At 35.9% G+C, this 24,365-nt stretch overlaps 2 protein-coding genes across 8 annotated transcripts in view; both read right to left on the bottom strand.

Annotated features, from left to right (window-relative positions):
• LOC139976049 (uncharacterized) overlaps nt 1-24,365 on the bottom strand; it is an 86,168-nt gene that overhangs the window by 58,518 nt on the left and 3,285 nt on the right. For 3 of the 4 annotated variants that reach the window (XM_071984449.1, XM_071984448.1, XM_071984446.1), the window contains exons 1-2: nt 1,264-2,987; nt 195-362 (exon numbers count right to left, since the gene is read on the bottom strand). In XM_071984449.1, coding sequence (XP_071840550.1) covers nt 195-362; nt 1,264-1,266 — 171 coding nt within the window. In that variant the 5' untranslated portion in view covers nt 1,267-2,987. Of the gene's footprint in view, nt 1-194; nt 363-1,263; nt 2,988-23,406; nt 23,449-23,892; nt 24,034-24,365 lie in introns of those variants that run through there. The other variant, XM_071984447.1, reaches the window with a different exon arrangement.
• On the bottom strand, nt 9,689-19,704 carry LOC139976059 (uncharacterized). 4 transcript variants are annotated; one of them, XM_071984470.1, is made up of 5 exons: nt 13,564-13,712; nt 11,474-11,509; nt 10,854-10,903; nt 10,410-10,787; nt 9,689-9,851 (listed from the first exon to the last, which is right to left on the bottom strand). In XM_071984470.1, exons 1-5 carry the CDS (start codon nt 13,576-13,578, stop codon nt 9,824-9,826), a joined length of 507 nt encoding a protein of 168 aa, XP_071840571.1. In that variant the 5' UTR covers nt 13,579-13,712; the 3' UTR covers nt 9,689-9,823. The 4 variants fall into 4 exon arrangements, with proteins under 4 accessions (XP_071840571.1, XP_071840569.1, XP_071840568.1 ...); XM_071984468.1 differs by lacking the exon at nt 13,564-13,712 and adding an exon at nt 19,580-19,704 and having other exon boundaries at nt 10,410-10,903; XM_071984467.1 differs by having other exon boundaries at nt 10,410-10,903.

The following is a 24,365-nucleotide window of genomic DNA, read 5'->3' as shown; positions in this document are numbered from 1 at the left end:
AAAAAAAGAATTGTTTCTATTTATATTAACTGAAGCTGAAGGTAAATATCCTAAAACCGTCATTGGCTATCTGTTCCTGTTTAAACTTTTTGGTCTCATGGGTTAGTGAAGGGAAATTAACAGCCAAGCTTCTCAAAAAGGGGATTTACAGACTTATATAAAATATGAACAAACTGAGGATGAAAGTGACGTACCCTAAAACCATCATTGATCATCTGTTCCTGTTTAAACTGTATGGTCATATTCATCACTCTTCCATTTAAGGAATCCACTAGAGTGGAGAGCCTCTCACTTTCAGAGTTTGGTTCACCTTTCTCCTTAGTAAGACTGGTCACTTTCAATTGAATCTCATCAAGAGCATTCTGAAATCACAAGATGTGAACAATAATGTCAGGGAAAAAAAAAATTATCAGTTATTTCTTATGAGTTTCTCTTAATTTTAGCCTAGTCTTGTAACTGAACATGGAGTACTACGCTGATGAGACTTAAAGAAACTAAAGATGAATGAATCACAAAGAGCTTGAGGAGAAACACAAGACTGACTCTCTAGGTACTTAACATGCAAAATAAATATTACTTGACAGAGTGAACAAATATACTGAAAATATACTATGTAAACTACTGTACTGTAAAATAGCATGTCCAATGGCAGCTCTCACCAGTAATGGTGATAATGTGAACAGTTACAATTTATCATCATGGTAACAATTTTGAAGACAATCAGAGAAGACCTTAATGTAAAACAATACAGCTGTGGACTTGTGGCAATGTGTGTGCTATACCGGAATAAAAGGTTACTCACACAAGCTTTTGTGCTCCAGCTTACACACATTAAGAGAACCACTTTAATCCCCTCTCTTCCTTTAAGTTCAAAAGTCGATGAGAGGTTAATGTCCCAATTCTGGCTAGTTACGGTGCTACACTTCAATTTTTTACATGTTAATACTGACTTTATCGCAGTACAGCACAGAACTGTACAGTGCAGTACATACAGTACTGTACAGTTAACAGAGCTCAGCACATGTTATCATCATAATGACGTCACAGGTCGATGAGGATCACGTGATCAATGCTCAATTTTTTTATTCAATCGACAAGTTTAGGCCATATTTTACCGCATTTCCGGACATCAGATTGACTTTGTTTTTCAGATATGTAAAAAGGAAATCATTAAGAACTCTTATGAATAAATTTGCTTATTTTCTTCAATGCCTGAAATTCCCCTGAATGTCATTATCGTTCTACTTCAAAATTTCAACTAACCATGTTTCATGGTACACATGCCCACAGGGACATGCAGAGACCACCTGATGATCTAACTCCAGACATTCTGAACAGATGGTACAGACAACACTTGGCATGATTAAACAGCCAATCAGCAGCAATGCACTAGGATACCATCTCTGTGTGAAAAACACAATTAGAACAAATACAATTATGTATTTGTAGTAGCCAGACTTGTTGTGCATATATACATATATAGTTCTGGGTAGGCATATGAGTACCAGTTCAAAGCCTTGAGGATGAGTACCACAAAATTTTCTGAGTACCAGTGCAAAGTCAGAGTGATCCAAATTACTGTGATCATTTACAAGAACAGTTTCACACTGACATCTAAGCCTAAACTTCACAAAGTTCTAACTCTAAACTTAATTTCCCATGGGACCTTGACCCAAAGCATATCATGAGCAAGAAATCCAATTTAAAGTTGGTTAGAATTACGTTGTAGCAAAAGCATTGTTAGGTAACTACCGTCATAATTACATACCAGAACAAGCTTTATATGTATATTTTCCCAGATACACATCTATGATCTTAGTAACTCGGAAATTTTGTCCTTTACCAGAGCATCACGTCCCTTAAAATAACTATGATTTCTGTAGAAATTTACGGCTGACACCAAAAAATGTGACAATTTCATTCAGCTAACTATTGCAATTATGAGGTCATTGCTGTAAATTTGGCCAATGTTATATTATGGAATACAGTAAGTTTGCTATAGTAGTGCAATTAAGTTCTTTTAAACTTTTAAAGGATAGCAGTAATGAAAATCTTGCTGATGTTACTCAGTGGTTTAGTTCTTTCCTTCAGCTATTTGATTTCATTGACGGTTTGACCAAATTGCACCGTAAGTAGAGAGAATTATACAGTACTTGAATTAAAGGTGCAAGTCAAAATAATTTTATACTACAATCCAGCATTGTAATGTAAAACATATAAATAGCATTGAAATTTCTCATAAATATATCAAAATACACAATACATGTTTTCATTGTTTCACTACGACAAATTTTGCTATTTCTGTTATGGGTTTGCATATTACAAATTTTTATTGAAAAAGTGGCTACAAGTTGACTCAAAGAAAATACACTGTATATCATTGGGGTCGCACTATATAAATAGTCAACTTTCTTTAGAATTGGAAGACGTGATGCTATTGCGCATATGACATTGGACCGCACCATTACACTACAGGTAAGTGCAATTTTTAAGTCGACCCACCTTACCGACACTGTACACAAAGGTTGTTCCCAACCCCTAACACAAACCCACCGTATGATAATGGTGCGGTCCAAAGTCATTGCGCAAGCGCAATAGCGTCACAAACTCTTATGTTGAGCACTGCATTGTTTTTTTGTTATAGAAGTAAGAAAATTCCTGCAAAATGCTGGTCGAAATTATATTACAATAAGGTTAAACAAAAATCAAATGATCCATTGAGGTATCCATGTTTGCTGATTAAGTTTTCATTTGAAACTGGTTAATATAATGTTACTTTGGAGATATATATATATGACTCATTATGTTTTATAAAGGAAGTTTTAATATGAATATTACTTTCTATCCTTTTTAAAAAATTCTTGGCTTTATTTTTTTATGAATATATTTTTAGTTTCTAATTACATTGGACAATTAATTTGTTGACCTTATTATCAAATGAGGCAAATATTAAAAGCTGACCAGAGAATAGGTTATTTTTGAAGAAAAATCATGGCTGGTTGGTTGACAAATAAACAAGAAGAGTATAAAAACCAGCAGATGGGTAAATGACATTCAACACATTTATTTAATGAATACACTTAGTATATATGTATGTGTGTATATATATATATATATAAATATATATGTATATATATGTATATATATATATAAATATATATATATATGTATATATATATATATGTATATATATATATATATATATATATATATATACACATATAAACATCTTTATATAAACATCTATATATCTATTATTATATCTTGAGTAAATATATAATGTGCGGTAAGTTAAATAATATTAGCCAAGACATTTGAAATACAAAACAATCCCCATATGATTAACGTAATACTTACATCGATAAGACCATACCTACTAGGCTATCCCCTTCCCTCCCCAACCCCTCCCCTTTAAATCAACATTCTGTTTAAGGTTTTTAAATGTAGTGCAAGACCTCAGGCTAGTTTAATTCACTGTAACATAAAATAAGGGTTTGGTAGAATTAAATTTTATAAAAAATGACCCACTTTTGTTGGAGCTGTTATCTAATCCATTGCAATGTAAATCCATGAAGATCCCAAATTAAGATTTAACACCTATTTCCCAAGCATCTTTGTGTGCTCACATTTGAGGAGGAACCATCAAGTTTGAATAGAATGAAAAAAAATACAACTTTTCTGAGGCTGATCTAGGTTACAATGTCCATTACATATACTAATATGACAAAAGTGGTGATGATAATAAAAGTATGTTGTTTGTATGTATAAGTACAATATTATATTTTTATAGCTTGTGGTCTTCTACTCAATCAATTACATTGAACACTAAACTTAGTACACGAAAATAAGTTTTCTTTTACTAATTTTGTCAAACAATTTCAGGTTATTTTCGTTCATTCTAAATTAAAATACATGTTATTTTTATCAAAATGTTTTTAGATCGATCTGTTTTCTGTTTTAATTTCCATTATTCTCAAAGTATTGACTTTTTGGTAAGAATTATTTACATCCTTTCAATGAGTACAATATTTCTAAAATAATAACAAATCTGTTTTGAATAATATTTTCTTTTGCAGGGTTGAAGATTTAGGCTAAACAGTAACTCCAGTTTATTTTTTATTTATCAATACAAACGAAATAGAAAAATAAGAAAATTTACGAATATTCATATCGATTTAATACAATAGTACCAATTTACTCACCTTCAAAGCAAACTATACATATAAATATTGTCAAAAATGGGGTAAAGGAATTTACTCTCAAAAAGTAAAAGATATAAATCTGTAAATATGATAACAATTGTCAACAAAATGGTGAAGTGATAAATTCTTTTGTTTTAAAAAACAAATTGCAGCAATCAGTTCCTTACTTTGAGTGTTTGAAGTTATTGAAAAATATAACTGCAAACTTACAAAATGATTATTTTATCGTATTTCAACTATTTGATTTTTTTTATTTAAAGGATGAATCATACACTTACAAAATCATTAGTAAAATCAACCGCATATTTTTTTAATTGTTTGGTGATCCATTATCGATCTTACATTTGGACAATAACTTTTAAACAAAATTTAGAAATACTTGCTCATACTACTAAGTAAATCATAATTTTTCAATAAAAAGTTTAATTTAATTAAATATCGAAGTGATAGATTTACCAATTTTCTGCAAAACATCACTTTGGTAAATTCTAATGAAATTGATAAGAACATTTGACAGGAAATTGTTCAATTATAAAGCACTTCACTTGAGTCATTTGTTCATATATTTACAAATTACTCAAATTATCAAGATGCAGCAAGTACTCATTTTGACATTCTATCTGAAGTTTGTCGACAAAAAAAGTCAGCCTTTCGACATCTTTCTGATTTTCATTGACATATTTCACTGCACAGTTTCAGAAATGATATCGATGGCATCTTATTTTTTTCAATTGTAAAAGGTACAGTTTAAAAGATAGTATTAACATTTCTCAATCATGTTGATTACAGTTTATACAATGTCGTATCTTCATCTCAGAGGATATGATGATTTCTTCTTTGGGTAGACCTTTCCAGTAAATGGAGGTTGAATCCTGGTTGGAACCGTAGACACCGTTAAGGTTTGTGTAATCGCCATCACATGCTTCATGCCACCAACCACCCTGTTTGATATTGGCACATATGTTGGAACTTTCAGTATTGCCCATGCCAGATGTACTGAATGCTTTACCATTCTGATCGCTGAGACCATCACTGAGACCTGCAAGACATAAAGATATTGATGGAATAATTACAGATCAGATCTACAGTATAGATACCTGCATTAGCATCTCTGATTTATTGTTCACAAATGATATTTAGCCTCTGGAGTGCTCTTTATTTCACAAAGATATTTATTTGACCAAAATATTCACAATAATTTCACGATTGGCTGAAATGCATACAACTTTTTCAGAACGTGTAAATGGATAGATTGAGAAAAAGTAAACACTACGCTGTCATAGCTTATATTAGGTAACATGTTGTTTGATTAATTTACGTAAATTATTCAGTCCCCACCATCTTAATAATTAAATTTGATATTGTCCATATGCTTGTTATTATTCTAACACTGAGAGTAATGAGAATACTCACTCCAAGTTCAGCTAGGAACAAGTTTTACATGTGCAAGCATGAAATTGCTTTCTACAAATTCAGTCCTATTATGATCATTTCAAATTTATTACAATATTATAGAGAAATAAAAAAGGAACAGAATGAACAATCAGTGACATTTTGGTCAAAACAATTAAACAGAAGAGTAAATGCCGGGATGTGTTGTACATGTCATATGTATTGAGTGAGCTTAGATATTTCTGACAGGTACTATCACTGGAACCTGCAAGTAACAACATTATCGATATCAAGAAGAGTGGAAAGGAGAGTGGGAAAAGGAGGTCACGATATAAAGAACCATTTACCCTGATTTTTACTTAACCGGTTAGATGTATCGAGGATCTTGGGCCTCATTCCTTATGCTTACTCATATTTTTAATTTTCAAGGATAATGGACATATGCTTCATAGCAACACAACGATAGAACAATCCTATATATGTACAGTTTATGACTTATATATCATAGAGTTCATAAACCATTTATTTTGATGTAAACAAAATTTAGAGGATGCCAAAAATTCCATGATCTCATATAGTAGTATCTTTCTCATGAATTTTTCTTTCTATTCTCAATTTTCTTTGTTTGCTTTTTCTATTTTCCATACTGAATCCCTTAACTCTATTGCTAGCATTCTCTTCATCAATGTTGATAACCCACAAGATGCTCTATTCCAGATAAGCAGTGGCCGCGTAAAGGAAGGGGGTATCAGGGGATTTGCCCCAATCATGATGCTCCCCTCCTAGTTTCCCCTCCCCTCGTCGGCTTCTCTAGACATTACTGATGCCCATGTGACCCCACAATTGGTCTGTGATGTGTTCTTTATACAGTTGCATTTTTCCAATTCTAGAATCCACCCCCCCCCCTTAAAAAGAAGAAGAACAACAACTTGGCACATATTGCTTTTTCTTTGTGTTTCTTTTCATAATTTCAAATTAGAATGTTGCTGTGAAGCGTATTCTAGTTTGTGTTAAGATATTGTTTACTTGTTAATATGACGTCACACATGGCTTGCGTTTGGTGGTTTGCTCTGTGGTACGGCGGGCTATGAATCATGCGCTATAGAAGCGTGTACAGATGTTTTGTTTTGAATGATTCTGTTTGTGAGGCTGGAAGACAGCCAAACTGGTTCAAATTGGTTGAGTGCTCATTTGCATGTGCTCATCTGCATATCGGGTTGGCATTCAACCAATCAATAGTTGGGTGAGGGGTTAGCTATAAGTTTGGACCAATCAGGTTCAAGGGCAGAGCGTGTGACCTGTGCATCGCGTCGTAATTTGTTATATTGGAATCAGGGGTTTAAGTGTCTCCTAAAGACGTATCGGGGAGTTTAAGTTTTTTATTTATTTATTATTTATTTAACATTAAAGAGTATACTCGGTTATTTTAAAGCTAATCTCCCCCGAGGCCCTGAAATAAAATAACTAATAGTGAAATGAAAAAATATAAGTTTATCTCCCGAAGCCTACAGACGTATAACAGAGGGCCCCGTAATTAATATTTATAATCAGCATTTATGCTCATGTATTTTAATCATCCCAAGTTATAGTTATATTCATCATCGAGTTTATATACCAAGAGTTAATAGGAAGGAACTTATTAATCAAATATCCGCTTTTGAAGACTATTTATGAAGACTTTCATGTTTGCGCTCGGCTTAACGTTACTAGTGTAAGCCCCGGCTTACCGTTACCCACTTATACCTGGAACTAGAAAAAATAAGCCTTACATTCCCACTGAAACGGCTGTCATCATTATCTCGTATTAATTTCAATTTTATAGTGGCAGCATTTGCAAAATCCATCTCTGTTACAGAAAATAAGTATTGTACTAAGTAAAGAAAATCATTAAAAGTTGAAACACATGTGGTGTGATGATGTCATATTTAGACTTGCTTAAGTCTACAGCCTTGATATCTTCCAATGATGGACTAAACTTTTTCTTAGATTTTGGAGGAAGCTGTCCAAACAGATTTCTCAAACACAGCGACCAATGATGACAGTGGGGCTTTGTGTCTCCTTTACCAAATTAGCAAAAGCAATACAAATCATCACACCCTTAACTTAAGGGGAAAGTTTACATAAGATCAGACAAATTTTCACCTCGAGAAAGCAAACAGCATGAGTACTATTACTGCTTGAACTCATAACCTTAGGCCAATATTTAACACTCACGTCTAGAAACGAACGGAATCACTATGCATTTGCAAACACAATTGCGTTTGTCTACTTACTGTTGGTGCCATGAAATCCAGACACATGCAACTCGTACTTGTCCCCCTCTTCCTTGATGTGAAATTCCTCATAACAAGCATGGTATGGTATCCCACTGCTGCTCACAAGATCGATCCGAAGTCTATATCTGCCATCATTATTCTTTGCCAGGTAATGCAACTTTTTATTTCCAAGCCAAAACTCATGATCCAGCTGCCCAAACCCATCTCTATAGCTGGCCCAGTTACGATTGAATTTGACAGAACCGTTCACACTACTGTACGCTGAAAAACCTTTACAAGACACAAACAAGCAAGAACAAAATAAAAGGATTACAAAAAACAGATACAAAAGTGATTAAAGATCGAACATAAGGATTTATACGTAGACATTCACGGTGTATTACAGCGGCAGATTTAGGATTTTACAAAGGAGGGGGGGTGGTTCTGGGGTCCTTGAAGCCAACCCCAATGTTAGGGGTGTGGCTCCTTCCTCTGAGAACATAAAGTAAAATATTAGATGTAGAATGGTGCATTTCGAGGCATATTTAGGCTATAAATTATGTAAACATGCAAGGTTTTCTTAATAACTACCTCTAAATATTTATTTTGTGATGGTTTGGAAATGTAAAGTAGTGGGGTATAGTGATCCCCATATACCCTGGATCTGCGCCTGTATTGAAACTATATACTTATTCACCTTAAAAATGTTTCAGGATATTAGCATGCGAGATATGTTCCCGACGATACACCAACAGCCATAGAGCTAATTATCAATCATTTAAGGCATAACTTGTGGCATGACTTTAGTGTTGATATGTCATAGTCCAACAACAATGTTACCTTGGGTGCTCCGTAGTGTTTGTATAGCTGTTAGGTTTTCTAGAAATGCAGCTTTAAAATTGTTCACGTCTGCAATGCTCCTTTAATGCTAAATGGTTGATAACGTCGGCTCCTCAGTTCAGGCCCAACATTTTAAAGTAAAGCCATTGTTTTTATAATTGTTTACAATTATCTCAACCAAAAATGTGTTTTTATTTGCAAATGAACAACAGAGCACCCTTACTTAACCTCCTTTCTCCAAACAATTGAAGAAATCGCAGTAATTTGTTAACCGAATGCAAAAGCAGCTAGCTAGTTTATACCTTAAATATCCCTCCCAATTTCATGTGAACAACAGAGCAACATTTGACGACATTCAACATCATTTCTGCTTGACAAATTTGTCATGAGTTGTAGACAATATCTGAGCCTGTTGCACACAAATTCAATCCGGTGGCAAGGTTTTAAACAAAGAAAGAGCAAAGCAACCTTTAGATGTCATGAACTATTCTTGATATCCTAGATTCATTATCAAATTCTCATACCAATGCAGTTCATTAGCCTTTTAGTCAAATTTTAATTCAAGTGATGAAAGAAACAATTCCATTTCCCCTTTACATTTGAATATAATATACAAAATATGTTTTGTGCGGTACATGATTAGGAATCGAATGGAAATATGTATATAATGGAAAAATACTGATAACTAGTAGAGTATCGCTCAATGTAAGTAAGAAATATTGATGTAAAGGGAACGCGCGTTAGATGAATCGCGATGTTAGTTTAGGTCATGCTCCATACTTTTGACGGAATTGCAGGATTAATAGCCGAATGCCAATGTTGCTAGCTATACTATACCTTAAATTTCCCTCCCAGCTTGCCGGTTGAGATGTTGGCATTTCAACACCTTCCTAACCCACAGAGTTCTTCCCTGTACAAGGTAGTATAGATGGGGTTCAGGGTACAGTAAATAACAATGGTAGTAAACCTTCTATATACTTACAGTCCATCCACGTCTTTTGCATGAGTTCCAGTTCGGAACAGTAGTCTCCATATCGCAATAAGCTTCAAAAGGGTCTTCAGTCCAACCATTAGGTGTGATTTTGTATATGCCACTCTTATTGCACCCAGCTTTGTAGATTGCTCTACAGTCTGTCAGGCTACCATCAATAATGCTTGAATTCTGGAATTAAAATGAAGAAAACGCTTACTTTGCGATTTATGATAATGGAGATATTAATTCACTGACAACATAAGGGATAAATAGACAAGATGAGGTATGAGAATTAGAGGAATAGGAACTCGAAAAGAGAGCAATGCAGCAAATGTTTGAAGTTTTACTTGCTTAATTTTGTTACTAACATATTGATCACTTTAGGTACAATGATTGGATTTCAGGTTTAGTTTATTTACTACTCCTTTCACCATCTGAGGAAGTAAAGGAGCTACTGTTACAATCACGTCTACTAAAATATTCCCAGGAAACAATTTTGGGAACAATTTGTTGAAAGCATGCAAATCAGCTGTTTACTGTTGGAGTTTTGATTGTTTTAATATGTTCTTTTAATTTTATTTTTAAAATAAAAGTATCAATTTCTATATTTTTAGATATCGATAAACAGCCGGCAGAAGGTGGAAGCAGAAGAAAGGACTATAGGAGGTGGTCCAAATGACTTTCATTTTACATTTTCTAGAACAATTTTATGACTTGATATTTAATTAGGCCTACACAACAGTTTACCGAGCATGCTCCATTGGTTGTAGTTGCTTCAGCTTTGGTGGTGGTTGCTCCAGCTTTGTTGGTGGTTGCTCCAGCTTTGATGGTGGTTGCTCCAACATTGGTGGTTGGGGCATCAGCTTTGGTAGTGGTTGCTCCAACATTGGTGGTGGGGGCTTTGGCTTTGGGGGAGGTTGCTCCAGCTTTGGTGGTGGTTGTTCCAGTTTTGGTGGTGGTTGCTCCAACATTGGTGGTGGGGGCATCAGCTTTGGGGGTGGTTTCTTCAGCTTTAGTGGTGGCTGTCCCAGTTTTAGTGGTGGTTGCTCCAACATTGGTGGTGGGGGCATCAGCTTTGGGGGTGGTTGCTCCAGCTTTGGTGGTGGTTGTCCCAGCTTTGGTGGTGGTTGCTCCAACATTGGTGGTGTGGGCTTCAGCTTTGGGGGTGGTTGCTCCAGCTTTGGTGGTGGTTGCTCCAACATTGGTGGTGGGGGCATCAGCTTTGGGGGTGGTTGCTCCAGCTGTGGTTGATAATATTAATGATTATTATATTTCTCATTCTGATATTAATTGGCCGCAGCAATACAACTTCTGCAGAACCATAATAGATGTTTATCCAAGGGTCGGGACACCCTCTTTTTCAATCCCACATAAGAACAGTAGGCCAAGATATCAGCACAACCTTAAGTATAGACTTAATTTACGGCCTAAATATGCCTCAGGATGCATCATTTCACCTGCAAGTTTCATGAAACAACTTTCTTACAACACACGATATAACATGTCCAACTACACCGTGTACGCTATGTATCGTCTAAAGCTGATGTCATGCGAAACAAGAACTTACCAAAATATGAAAATTCAGTGGCTCATTACTTACCTCACTCGGTTGGGACTGTGTTTCTATACTGTGCTTGCATGTCTCATTTCAAAGGATATCATACTGACAGTATGAACAGTATGAATATCATGTTAATCAGGTTAAATGTTGGTAACTGTTTGTACTGCTAGTACAAATGCTTTGGAGCATAATACAAGAGTACAGTTTAGAGTGGTATTAACATTATGGAATGTCCTAGCTGGTTGCTTACCGTCTGGATTACGGCTACATGTAAAAGTTCTATGAACTGCAAGAAAAAGGAGAACAATTAACAAAATACAAAAAAATACTAAGAATGACAAAGGGAGGGGAGGGGAGAGGAATTTGGGGAAGGCAGGGCAGGGGAATGGAGTGGAGGGGAATGAAGGGGAGAGGATGGGAACGTAGGAGGGAGAGGAGATGTATGTCTAGCTTCTATTAATTATGAGAATTCTTTTGCCAAAGAAGTAATAACTTTATAGCGGTCATACAAAGTGGTCCACCAGTTCAATCAAAGTGACGAGATAAATTAACATATTTTTTCTTTAAAAAAGCACCTGCTTGCTTCCACTACATAAGGAGGCATATGAGTAGATTTTTCCATGTAAAGCTTGTTTTTATTTCCCTCAAGGTTTCTATATTAAATTGCTTTTAATGAATATTAATTGTTTCCATTTTCATCTTTCAGTTGTCTAAAATCTAGATAAGACATTTATGATTGTAAATAAATTGGGGGAAAAAAAAAGGAGAGAAGCAAGGAAACAAATGGAAACCAAAGGAAACAAGGTAACCTTAAAGAGACTTTACTTTACATTTTGACAATAAACGCTGAGAGTAAATATTGAACTTGTGCGATTATTTACCTTCCGTAATATTTTTCATTATAAAGACCTCTAATCAGAAACGAAGTCAAACCGTGATTAGAATTACAGTATATACATACTTTCATCATATAAGATAGGCTTCTAATCAACAACCCCGAAGCCTATCCAACAGTTATGCAAAACGAAATGATTGATAGATATGGAACACGTCGTACCTACGATAAACACCGCTTCTTAACCACACATGTTACATATACCAAATTAGAGCTTGGAGTCGTGAGGAGGATGCTGGGATTAGAAATTGGGTGGATTGACATTGGGGTTTGGGAGAAGGTGACTATGAGGTAAGGAAAGCTTAGAGGAGGGTTTTGGATGAAGGCGGAGGTGGAGAGGATGGGGTAGGGAGAGGAGTATGGGATGGAATGTAAGATTGGGTGGGTGTGATATGGGTTTATGTTAAAACTCATCTTGCCTGCAGTGTAAATAATTTATAAATTTTCGATACATGGCTTCTCTCAAATTCTGACCCTCTTAGGTTTTCTCAGATATTAAAAAGCTTTTACTTGTACCAGGGAGTAGTTATCTAGACTATAAGGACTGAATCAATTTAAGTAGTTGCACTAAAGAAATTTGAATGAAACATTGATGCAGCGAAGCAATACCATCATGTCCCCCGGTCTATGTTGATTATGACGTCACTAAAATGTTTTTAATTACCGCATTTCCAAGCAACTAAACATAGCTTTTGGATACTTGAAAATTGTTGTTAGGTAGTTTCAAAGATGTGTTGGAATATACAAGAATTGATAATTTGTATCCATTCATACGTTTCTGTTGTTATTTTTTTTTTCATTATCTCATGTCACTTATTACTAAATTCACTACAGGTCAGGCTCTTTTTGAATTTATCCCTTTAAGAAGTCAATGAAAGTTGTTTATTTGTAATTTTCATTCAGATAATTTCATACAGACAGTTTGCTATTAGTCTCAATAGATAGCAACAGCAACCGTTTTTAGCTCCCATTAATAGGCTAGCATCGATACACGTGTATATGAATACATGGTAAGTATGAGCTCATTTTGTTGGTCATTGGCTTGGTAACCAGCTGGCCTGGGCCAGACTTCAAACATCAATTGCGCCATTTATACAACAGACTAAAGCATTTGTTTATTTTCAAGCTGACCGGTGATAGATAACACACTTACAGAAAAGAGAAATAAACACTTCAAATTGGTAGACATAGTATCTCGATGTACTGTTGTTAACTCTAGATTTGGTCAATAGCGGAAGCTAGGCCGTTGCAGTCTATTGGGGCAAAAGTAAAGTAATTCCGCTCCGCCAAAACCAAACAGGTTAGTATTGGTATTAAACCTGCAGTCAGTAAACCAAACTGGCATTATGTACTTTTTATCTCACATTGATTATTCATCTACATATGATGTTCCGTTCTTTAATCTCCATCGGGAATAGTATTAAGGCGGCCAGCCCGTTACATACCTGAAATGTCCCCATGGTACTGCTTTAGGACCCTCAGAACAATAAAACAGGCCCTTGAATCGAAAGTCATGCCATCTATAAACTAGATACATTTAACTGACATTATCTAGCAGGATCATCACTTGTCATCTAGTTGTCATCTAGACTATAAGGCCTGCAAAAATTTCAAGGAGTTGCACTAAAGAAATTTGAAAGGAAACATTAATGCAGAGAAGCAGAGATGCAATACCATCATGTCCCTGTCTATGGTGATTATGAAGTCACTAAAACGTCTCAAACTTCAGTCTACTGGTCATTGGTTTGGAAATTAACAGACCTGTCTGCGCCAGATGTCAATCATCTTTTTCACCATTTATCTAAAAGACTAACATACTTGTTTCGTTTCAGGCTGGTGATAATGGCTGGCTTAACGAAAAGAGAAATATATACTTCAGATTGGTAGATATCATATCTCGATGTCCTGTTGCTAACTCTAGATTAGGTTAATAGCGCAGGCTAGGCTGGTGCGGTATCCTGGGGCCAAGGTAAAGTAATATCGCTGAAACCAAACATGTAACTTGGTATTAAACCTGCAGTCAGTACACCAAACTGGCCCCATGTATACTTTTTATTAGTGCACATTGCTTATGCATCTAGATGTCCAGATGTCTCATTCTTTTATCTTCCATTGGGCCGACCAAAAATAGTATTAAGGCGATCAGCCCAGTAATGTAAGTAAAATGCCCCCAATGTACTGTTTAAGGCCCTGGGAATAATCAAAACAGGCCCTTCAATCGGAAGTCGGGCCCACTACTGTTGTTAACTCTAGATTTGGTCAATAGCGGAGGCTAGGCCGTTGCAGTCTATTGGGGCAAAAGTAAAGTAATTCCGCCAAAACCAAACAGGTTGGTATTGGTATGAACCGGTGCAGTCAGTAATCCAAAGTGGCCCCATGTCCTTGTTTTAGCGCACATTGATTATTCATCTACATATGATGTTCCATTCTTTAATCTACATCGGGTATAGTATTAAGACGGCCAGCCCATTACTAAAATGTCCCCAATGTACTGCTTTTGGCCCCTCAGAACAATAAAAAACAGGCCCTTGAATTGAAAGTCAGGCCATCTACAAACTAGATACATTTCACATGTATACATTTATGTATACAGATACATCTAGCAGGATCATCACATAAGAGCACCTCGGTTCATCAGCCGTTATTTTTTTTTTGGCATTCAGCTGGGAAGAATTGAGAATTATAGAAGCACAATCTTCCATTTAGAATTACTTAAATAGATCTTAATTATAGTCTAAATATATACCAAAGAATGAACCATTTGACTTCCAAGTTTTTCTTTTCTTGAGAACTGTCGAACCCGATCACCCCCCCCCCCCCCGCTACACGAGAGTAAGCTTCGATAAACCCACAACTGCATCCCTCCTTTATCAAATACTTCATGGCCCTCCATGAACTTTTGAGTGTGCACAATCTTGCATTTTGCAGCTACAGTACTTATATGGACCTAAATTATAGTCTAAATATGCCTCATAATGCACCATTTGACACTAACAAAAACAAATTCTTGGAGAAGCTTCATTTATCCCAGGGCAGCTCCCGTTCTTCATAAAATCTTTGCCTCTGGAACTTCCACCAAAGTTCCTTACCAAAATCAGTTGGGGGGGAGAGAGTTTGAATTTTTGCCCCCCCCCAACATGGAAATCCTGTGCACGCTACTGATACGCTATGAATGTAAAATGTTGCAAAATGTCAAATTTTAGTCTGCCTTTGACAAACCATGTAATAAGAAAGCTGCATTAGTCTTTAGATTGAATATCAAGAACAGAGAAGAGATATTAATACTTTATTGACAATTTGTTGGATCCAGAAAGCGAAAAGCATCAATCATTTAATTCACTGGTAAGGATTTTAAAGTATGGAATTGTTATTTCAATTCCTATCTGAAATATCCTGTAGAGACATAGATTGTATGAATAATAAGGACATTTTCTGTTACCAATTTTGAGCTTGAAACTCCCTTCAAAATTTGTTATTATAGACTGAGAGATCTACATGACATTGGTTAAAGGCACAGTGAAATATTCTGACAACCTACAAATCACCTGGTATAAACCACAAAACTGCCAATTTGAGACCAATTGAGCCAATCTTTGAACCCTTGAGCCAATTTTTCCACCATTTGAGATACAGTAACCTGTTGACCCTGTTGATACCCCCCCCCCCCAGGGTGAAAATGGAGAACTGGCACTTAAGTGTGCTTAAAGCAATACTACATATGAACTTTCCTTGAACTTTCCTGGATGACTTATAGAGCCCCAACTGAACTGGATCTGACCAAACTATGTTCACCAACAGATATTTCAATACGACGCATTTTGAGCTATTGGCTGTCAAAGACGACCTCTTTTGTACATCAGAGCAACTTTAAACCTCATTAATTAATATTGAGAAAAGCTACAACCCTGGGTTTGGTTAGTTGTCGGCACTTCATATTTACAAGTTAGTTAAAAAACCCTCACAGCTCTCACATGGTTACCTTGGTAAAAACAACTGGCATCAAAACCCCTCTTCATGCAGAATCTCAGCATGAAATAACAACTTAGCTGCACAACTTACAAATATATTACAGGAAATCATGTAATCAATATTGTGTATTGTTTGGACTGGACATACATCACTAAAAATAGCACTTTTTTTTTGCAAAAAATAACCAAATTGAATAGTTTGGCATTTTTAAGTTGACGTAATTCCACAAGATCATATTATTTAGTCTATAGGCTTTTTAATAGAAATATAGTGGGATATTTAATTGCTGGAAATCAGACCTCACAAGAAAATGTCAAAATGCCACGGTGGCGACAAATTGCGGAATTTCAAAGTGTGATGATTCGGCCAATTTTGAAGCAATGCAACTGAAATTTTCAGAATATGCTCATTTCATGGTGCTCTAATCATGCAATGATGGTGGTAATTTTTGGAGAGGGTCCAGCAACGGCCATCCGAGATTTGACACGGAATGACCCGTATGCCAAATTGGCAGAGACTGTCATACCTTTATACGTAAGAAATATCACTTTAGTTTAGTTAGTTTAGTTTAGTAGAAAAAAGGATCAGGAGGGACACTTAAGTCCCCATCAAGGACCCTATAAAGAGAGGGAAAAAAACTGAAGACACAAACACTCAGACCCGATTACAATGCTTAAAGTGCTTGTCCAAAGCATTCTTAAACCCATTGACACTACTTGCAAGTACAACTTTCTCAGGCAAACTATTCCACTCATTCACAACCCTATTAGAAAAAAAGTTATGCCGAATATTAATCCTACTATGCGACTTTTGAAGTTTAAGACAATGACCTCTAGTACAACTACTGTTTGCAAACATGAAAAAGTCGGTAAAGGATAAATTGTCGAAACCATACACAATCTTGAAAACCTGGATCAAGTCCCCACGTAACCTCCTAAGCTCCAGTGTGGTGAGATTCAACAGTTGTAACCGCCTATAATAAGGAACCCTCTTTAAGGAACTAATCATCCTAGTAGCCCTCCTCTGGACCCTTTCAAGTACTTCCTTATCCTTAGCAAAATAAGGGTTCCAAGCCTGCACAGCATACTCCAGATGAGGCCTAACCAACTGCTTATAAAGCCTAACTACGATGTCCTCTTTCAGAAAACTGAAGTTCCTCTTGATCATACCTAAAACCCTATTACCTCTTTTAGCAGCTTCAAGACAATGTTTGGAAGGTTGCAGAGACGAGTCAATGTAGATACCTAGGTCTCTTTCAACAGAGACCTCCTGTAACTCCACACCATTTAGATTGTAGGTAAACTTTTGGTTACTACTACCAATGTGCATTACCTTACATTTATCAATATTAAAAAGCATTTGCCACCCCTGAGACCAGGAAAAAATCTTATCTAAATCCGCTTGAAATTTCTCAGAATCGCTTTTGGAAGAGACCTCAGAATACAATTTGGTGTCATCAGCAAACTTCTTAGCTGTACACAAAATATCTCCGTCGATGTCATTTATATAGGCAACAAACAACAGGGGACCTAATACAGACCCTTGTGGAACCCCACTAGTAACGTTCTGCCAAGAAGAAGCACAGCCATTAATTACCACCCTCTGTTCCCTATTACCAAGCCAATTCCCGATCCAAGACAGTAAATTCCCTATGACACCCATGCTCTTCAGCCTAAGTAAAAGACGCTGGTGGGGAACTTTATCAAAGGCCTTCTGGAAATCCAGGAACACAACATCTACAGACCTCTGCCTATTTAGTGAGCTTGTTACATCTTCCATAAACTCAAGGATATTAGTGAGACAAGACCTTTTTTGACAAAAGCCATGCTGAGACTCTCTGATCAAAGACTGACTGCTGAAGTGACAGACCAAAGACTTTTTAACAATAGACTCCATGACCTTACAAACTACACTAGTGAGACTAACGGGCCTATAATTACAGGGCTTAGTCTTATCACCCTTCTTGAAAATTGGGGTAATATTAGCACATCTCCAGTCCCTGGGAACATAACCTTCATCCATAAATTTACTAAAAATCAACGAGAGTGGAACGCAGAAATAGTGTGCAAAAGTCTTCAACAAATACGGATGGATTGCATCCGGTCCAGAAGCTTTAGAAACATTTAGACGAAGCAGCTCCTTTAAGACAACGTCATCCGAAAATAAGACCGTATCCAGTTTAGGCCTATCACTGCCCCCCTGAAAATCTGGAATACTACTCGTATCTTCCCTTGTGAAAACCGACACAAAATAGTCGTTCAAAAGATCTGCAAGATCCTGACTATCAGTAACTATCTTATCAGCCTGTGGTGCCCTAAGGGAAACAATTGCATCTTTAACTTTCTGCTTAGACCTGACATAAGAAAAGAAGGCCTTTGGGTTATCCTTAATTTTTAGGGCGATGCTTTTTTCGAAATTCAATTTTGCATCAGAGACTAAGCATTCTACTTTCAGCTGATGAATTTTAAACTTGGCCAAAAGAGATTCAGATTTAGTCCTCCTAAACAACTTCCACATTCTACGTTTTTGCCTAATTGCACATCTAACTTTCTTATTCATCCAGTGAGGCATACTGCTTTTACGACGACGATTCTTCCACGGAACATGATTTTCCATAATGACCTTTAATTTATCAGCAAAACAAATCCAAGACTGAGAAGCACTCATATCACTAAACAAATTAATCCAATCTGTACCCTTTAGTAAAGTTTCAATTGCCTCTGTATCTGATCTCGAAAAATCAGGTACTTTTTCCTTGCTAATAGAACTTACGACCTTACAAACAACATCAAATAATCATTTCCATGTTTATATATTATAATTGATTATTGTAAAAGGTCAAAGATGATGAGGACAATGAGGTCAAACAGCTTGTCACACACTCCTGAACTGTAAGGATCATGGATTGTCTCAGCATGAGCTGTTATGCCTTTGTGAGTAACATGTCACTGAATGTCAATATTAACTAAAAGGATTGCCTGTTTGTTGACAGGTTCACTTATATACCCTTTGGCTTTGTACATAATTTTATCAAGTTAACTTGTGTGCGATATGACAGGTTAAAAATAACAACTGATCTTTGAACGGTAAATTAAAATACCAGGCTAGAGTTTTACAGATGTAATGTAAAGTACTGTACATCTTTCGTATTGGCTAATCAGTATATTAAACGAAAATGTATGAAATTTGGAAGTATGAACATAACAAGAAATATGGTTTAAGGATGTGCATCTGCAGCTTTATAAGTATGGTAGTACTTTTGTTATTCTCCATGAAAGAGGGAGGTTGGCTGGGGGGGGGGGGGGTTGGGTGGGTGATTCACACTTTACACTCTAACAATTAACAAAGAACAATATGTGTAAACTGGTACATATCGATGAAAAGGGGCAGCAGAGGGGAAGTGTGGCGAGTATTATATTTTAATCAGGAGTATTTTAACAATTATACAATGGCCCTAATTAGTGAAGACCATGAAACTGACTGTGTGCTTACCTTGTCCATTGATAGTCACACACACTAGTGATAGGAACAGCAGATGAGAAAGCAACATCTTGCTTGAAACTGGTTGACCAAGAACGGGAGTTTCCTCTTGAAAGTCCTGTCCAACACAGAAAAACAACAAGGAAAACAGCCTGTCACTTCCAAGATAATAGGGAATGAAATGACTCTATTCCTAATGGAGAGATTATTCATATCAGGCTTAAACAATGACGTGAGAAATTAAAACATGAATATTCATTTTGATGTTCATTCCAATCACTGATTGGCTGAATACAAACATTTATGTCAAACAGCTCAATCTACTGGGCCATTCCACACCAAGTGGTCCCAACATGGCAAAATTAGAAAGGGTTATAAGTTGTCTCTCTTTGTGTATGATGTAAAGTAAGTAGGTTAGACTTTCATAAACGATTAAAGTTTTCTTCTTCTGATTTCTCAATCTTGGGTTATAGCAATGAGTATCCATCTCAAACTGTAGGCACATTTATGGTGCATTATCAAATAATAATTGAAAGTAGAAAAAATCCTTAAATGAAAGGAAAGTCCAAGCTTTCTTTTAATGTGGCAGTTAAATGCAGTCTGCTAATTTATATAATAACACAATTTAACAAATTTCCTTTATTACTGGTAACACAGATTATGTTAAAAATGCCACACTCTGGCTGTGACTTACGTGACAAAAATAGAAGGGAATGTTTTCCTCCAATAATATATAGTGTGTGAGAGCAAAGTGAGCTACAGTTGTAAAGGTAGCTATAAAGGTTGATCTGTAATACCACCACTTTTGATCAATGTAACCAGCTTTAACAAATTTAGGGACTCCGGAAGTGTGTGACTTACGTGACGTCACGTAAGTCACAAAGGGAAGTGTAACTTACGTGACAAGTTCATTCTCAACACATTCACACAGTTTTGATGTCTTCTATACTATAACAGGTTTATAACACCTTCCTATTTATCAAAGATACCTTCTCAGTTCTAAAATGCAAGAACAACATTTATAATGTGAAGTAAACTTGAAAGGTTACAAACAAGTAAGTGAATTGCAAAAAATGGCTCAAACAGCTCAAACTTAGAACAATATTACTTGTTACCTTTAAGTCTCATGACGTGTTTGCCAAATTTAAACTTCAACTTTTCCAGCTTACTGCACTGAAAGCTCAGTGAAAATGACACCCTTCTATGCAGTTTACATATCAATATTCATTATTTTTTATTTTATATGTTGATAAACAACAGATTTCTTAACGAGTCCATAGATTTTACAAAATTCAATCAAAATGTGCAAACCCGGCCGACAGATCATGCGCCAATTAAATCTCTCTGTTTTGTATACAACGGTTATGCCTAGAAGTACTTTCACTTTTGTGGCTCTCCTGTGGTAGATTCGTTCTTTTGAATAGTATCTTTCTGTCGGTCTTACTGATGTAGCTTGCAAAATTGTATCATTTCCTTCCATTGCAATGAAAAAACAGGTATTTTCAAGAGTTTCTTCCGTTAATTGGGTAAAAAAAGTGGACGATAAGTTTATAAGTAGGTTACATTTGTGTAATGAACGTGCTGATATGGGCGGTTGCAGTGATTTTACAGTAAATCGTTCGCGCCATACGGGCAACAGAAAATAAATTTCTTTTGTTTGACTGCGACAGTTTTTCTCCATTAATTCCCCCTGGTCAGAGTGCATTTAGAAGTTAAGAAACATTGAATCTGCTTCGGATTTTTGTTTTCCGAATTTCAGCAACAAACACATATTGAGACATTAACTTCTTAAAATGTGAATTGCAGTCTACCCCTGAACTGCACAAGGTGCTTCAGGGGGTAAAATTTGTTTTAATAATGTTTTCGGGCTAGTAGGAGATTTTATCTACCATAAGAGGCCATTTCCACGTTGTGGTGGTGGCAGGCACCATATTTGTAACCTCTCCTGGGTACAGTACATCATCATATTTTACAACAACCCAGTCATCTACCTTAATATGAGAGGTCAGAGAGCTATGGAAGTACAGTACAACATACTGTAACTGACATTAGTGGCTCTCCTTCAGTATCTAATGCGGTTTTCCACATACACATCTTGCCACCTTCTGCCTTTACCACATGGATTTATATGGATTAATTGTTTTAATCCAAATTCCCAAAAGTGACTAAAATGTTACCAAAAAGCTTTAAATTATAACCAAAAATGTAGAAATGCAAATACATTAGAAGCATTCTGTATTAACTAGTCTAGAAAAACTTGTTTACTCCTAATTAAGAAACTATTTAGCTACTGTAGCACTTAAAACTAAGAAATTTCGCAAAACTAGACTATAGGACTTTTTATGTACAAGTGAACTTCTAGATTCTATTTTTATGTGGAATAGACCCCTCCCCTTCCCCCAACCTCAATATAATGAACTTGTAAACATGTCCTTAGCCTGTGTTACTCTGTATCTTTGGAAACTGTGAGAAGAAACTGAGCAGTTTCACACGTGTGACTTACGTGACAATTTTTTGTGACTTACGTGACGTCGCTAATTTGCATACGAATACCGGTATAAAACGCATATCAATTAAATTTTACCTTGAAGTTATTCTTCAATGTGTCCTTTTCAGATATAATAGGCAACTTAGCACATTTCTCTCAATACTTCACAGGATTTATTGATTTCCTTCAAAAAGTTGAAATTCTTCATTTCTCTGCGTGACTTACGTGACACAAGTTGAGGGCGCTATAATTCGCAATGGGAAAGCATTAACGTTTTGCAAGGGTGACAGAATTTATTGTGGGTATTCAAAGTTAAGGAATGATAGGCATATGACTTAACTCTAGACTTGCACTGAACTGGAGATTGAAAACAAGTGTCAAATGTCTCTGTGATTTGTGACTTACGTGACGTGGAATGGCCCTACTGAGATTCTACTGTTCTGAAGAGGCAGCAATGATATACACTACAGCTCTGTGTATCTGCAGAAGCTTACTTCAAATAAAAATGATAATTAAATCTCAAATCTCAAGGTTCATAGACATGAAATTTGCACTTCTTAACCTATGAAGATAAAAATAACAATTCTGAATAAAAGACACACGTTTTTGACAATAGTCAACATAATAAGCCGATAAAGCCAGTTCCCTCACAAATGCTCATTTCAAGCTTCCATGAGTAAATATCATAAAGATTTCAAATTTAAAAATTTTAATAACAATAACATAAGGCAGTTTCAGCATCGATTTTTATCATATGCTGCTTATATATTTCTATATTTTCTACGAACTATAGAACACCAAAATAAATACATTTTCAAAAATCCAGAGACACAAACTAAAACAATAACTCTTTAAAAATGGGGAGAAATTAATGGTTGTCTTTATCTCTGTTGCAAAAAGTACTTGTAACCTTTTTGTCTGTTTTGACAAGCTTAACGTACCCTTTACAGAGGCTTCCTGTCTAGATCTTGCTTGACGGATTCACTACAATATACCTGGATATCTTTCAAGTATTGAATGCTCTGGAAATCCCACTGACTGAAAACAAAGAAAAAAGGATTTGTTTCTATTTCTATTGACTGTAGATGAAGGTAAATATCCTAAAGCCATCTGTTCCTGCTTCAACTTTTTGGTCTCATGGGTAAAGTAAAGGGAAATTTACAGCCAAGCTTATCAAAAAAGGGATTTACAGACTTATATATATATGAAAAAAACTGAAGATGAAAGTGTCATACTCTAAAACCATCATTGATCATCTGTTCCTGTTTTAACTGTTTGGTCATAATCCTTACTCTGCCATTTAAGGAATCCACTAGAGTAGAGAGCCTTTCACTTTCAGAGTGCAGTTCACCTTTCTCCTTAGTTAGACTGGTCACTTTCAATTGAATCTCATCAAGAGCATTCTGAAATAACAAAATGTGGACAATAATGTAAGGGAAAAAAACAAATTAACAGTTATTTCTTATGAGTTTCTCTTAAGCTTAGTCTTGTAACTGAACATAGGAGTACTACACTGATATTACTTAAAGAAATTTAAGATGAATGAAGTCATAAAGAGCTTGAGCAGCAACACAAGACTGACTCTCTAGGTACTTAATGTGCAAAATAAATATTAATTGTAAGAGTGAACAAATATACTGCAATATACTAGGTAAACTACTCTACTGTAAAATAGCATGTTCAATGGTACAGTAGCTCTCACCAGTGATGGGGATAATGTGAACAGTTACAACCTCCAGTATTATATTTTTCAGAAACTTTTTGCATTATTTATCATCATCATGGTAACAAGTTTGAAGACCATCAAAGAAGACCTTAAATTACTACTAACCATTTGTCATGTTTCATGGTACACATGCCCACAGGGACATGCAGAGACCACCTGATGATCAAACTCCAGACATTCTGAACAGATGGTACAGACAACACTTGGCATGATTAAACAGCCAATCAGCAGCAATGCACTAGGATACCATCTCTGTGTGAAAAACAACACAATTAGAACAAACACAATTATGTATTTGCAGTTGCCAGACTTGTTGTGCATATATACAAAGTTCAGGGTAGGGATATGAGTACCAGTTCAAAGCCTTGAGGACGAGTACCACAAAATTTTCTGAGTACCATTGCAAAGTCAGAGTGATCCAAATTACTGTGATCATTTACAAGAACAGTTTCACACTGACATCTAAGCCTAAACTTCACAAAGTTCTAACTCTAAACTTAATTTCCAATGGGACCTTGGCCCAAAGGATCATGAGCAAGAAATCCAATTTAAAGTTGGTTAGAAACGCATTGTAGCAAAAGCAT

The sequence above is a fragment of the Apostichopus japonicus genome, chromosome 11 (assembly GCF_037975245.1).
Source record: "Apostichopus japonicus isolate 1M-3 chromosome 11, ASM3797524v1, whole genome shotgun sequence".
Taxonomy (NCBI): Eukaryota; Metazoa; Echinodermata; class Holothuroidea; order Aspidochirotida; family Stichopodidae; genus Apostichopus; species Apostichopus japonicus.
Note: the sequence above shows the minus strand (reverse complement) of the source record. Positions and strands in the feature narration are given on the sequence as shown.

Bases quoted from the DNA above. Each gene is read 5' to 3' on its own strand.
- LOC139976059 (XM_071984467.1), bottom strand. The intron at 10,904-11,473 runs GTAAGCAACCAG...TATCAACCACAG, and splicing joins ATGTAGCCGTAATCCAGACG to CTGGAGCAACCACCCCCAAA. The intron at 9,852-10,409 runs GTAAACTGTTGT...TTTTAATTCCAG, and splicing joins CAACCAATGGAGCATGCTCG to AATTCAAGCATTATTGATGG.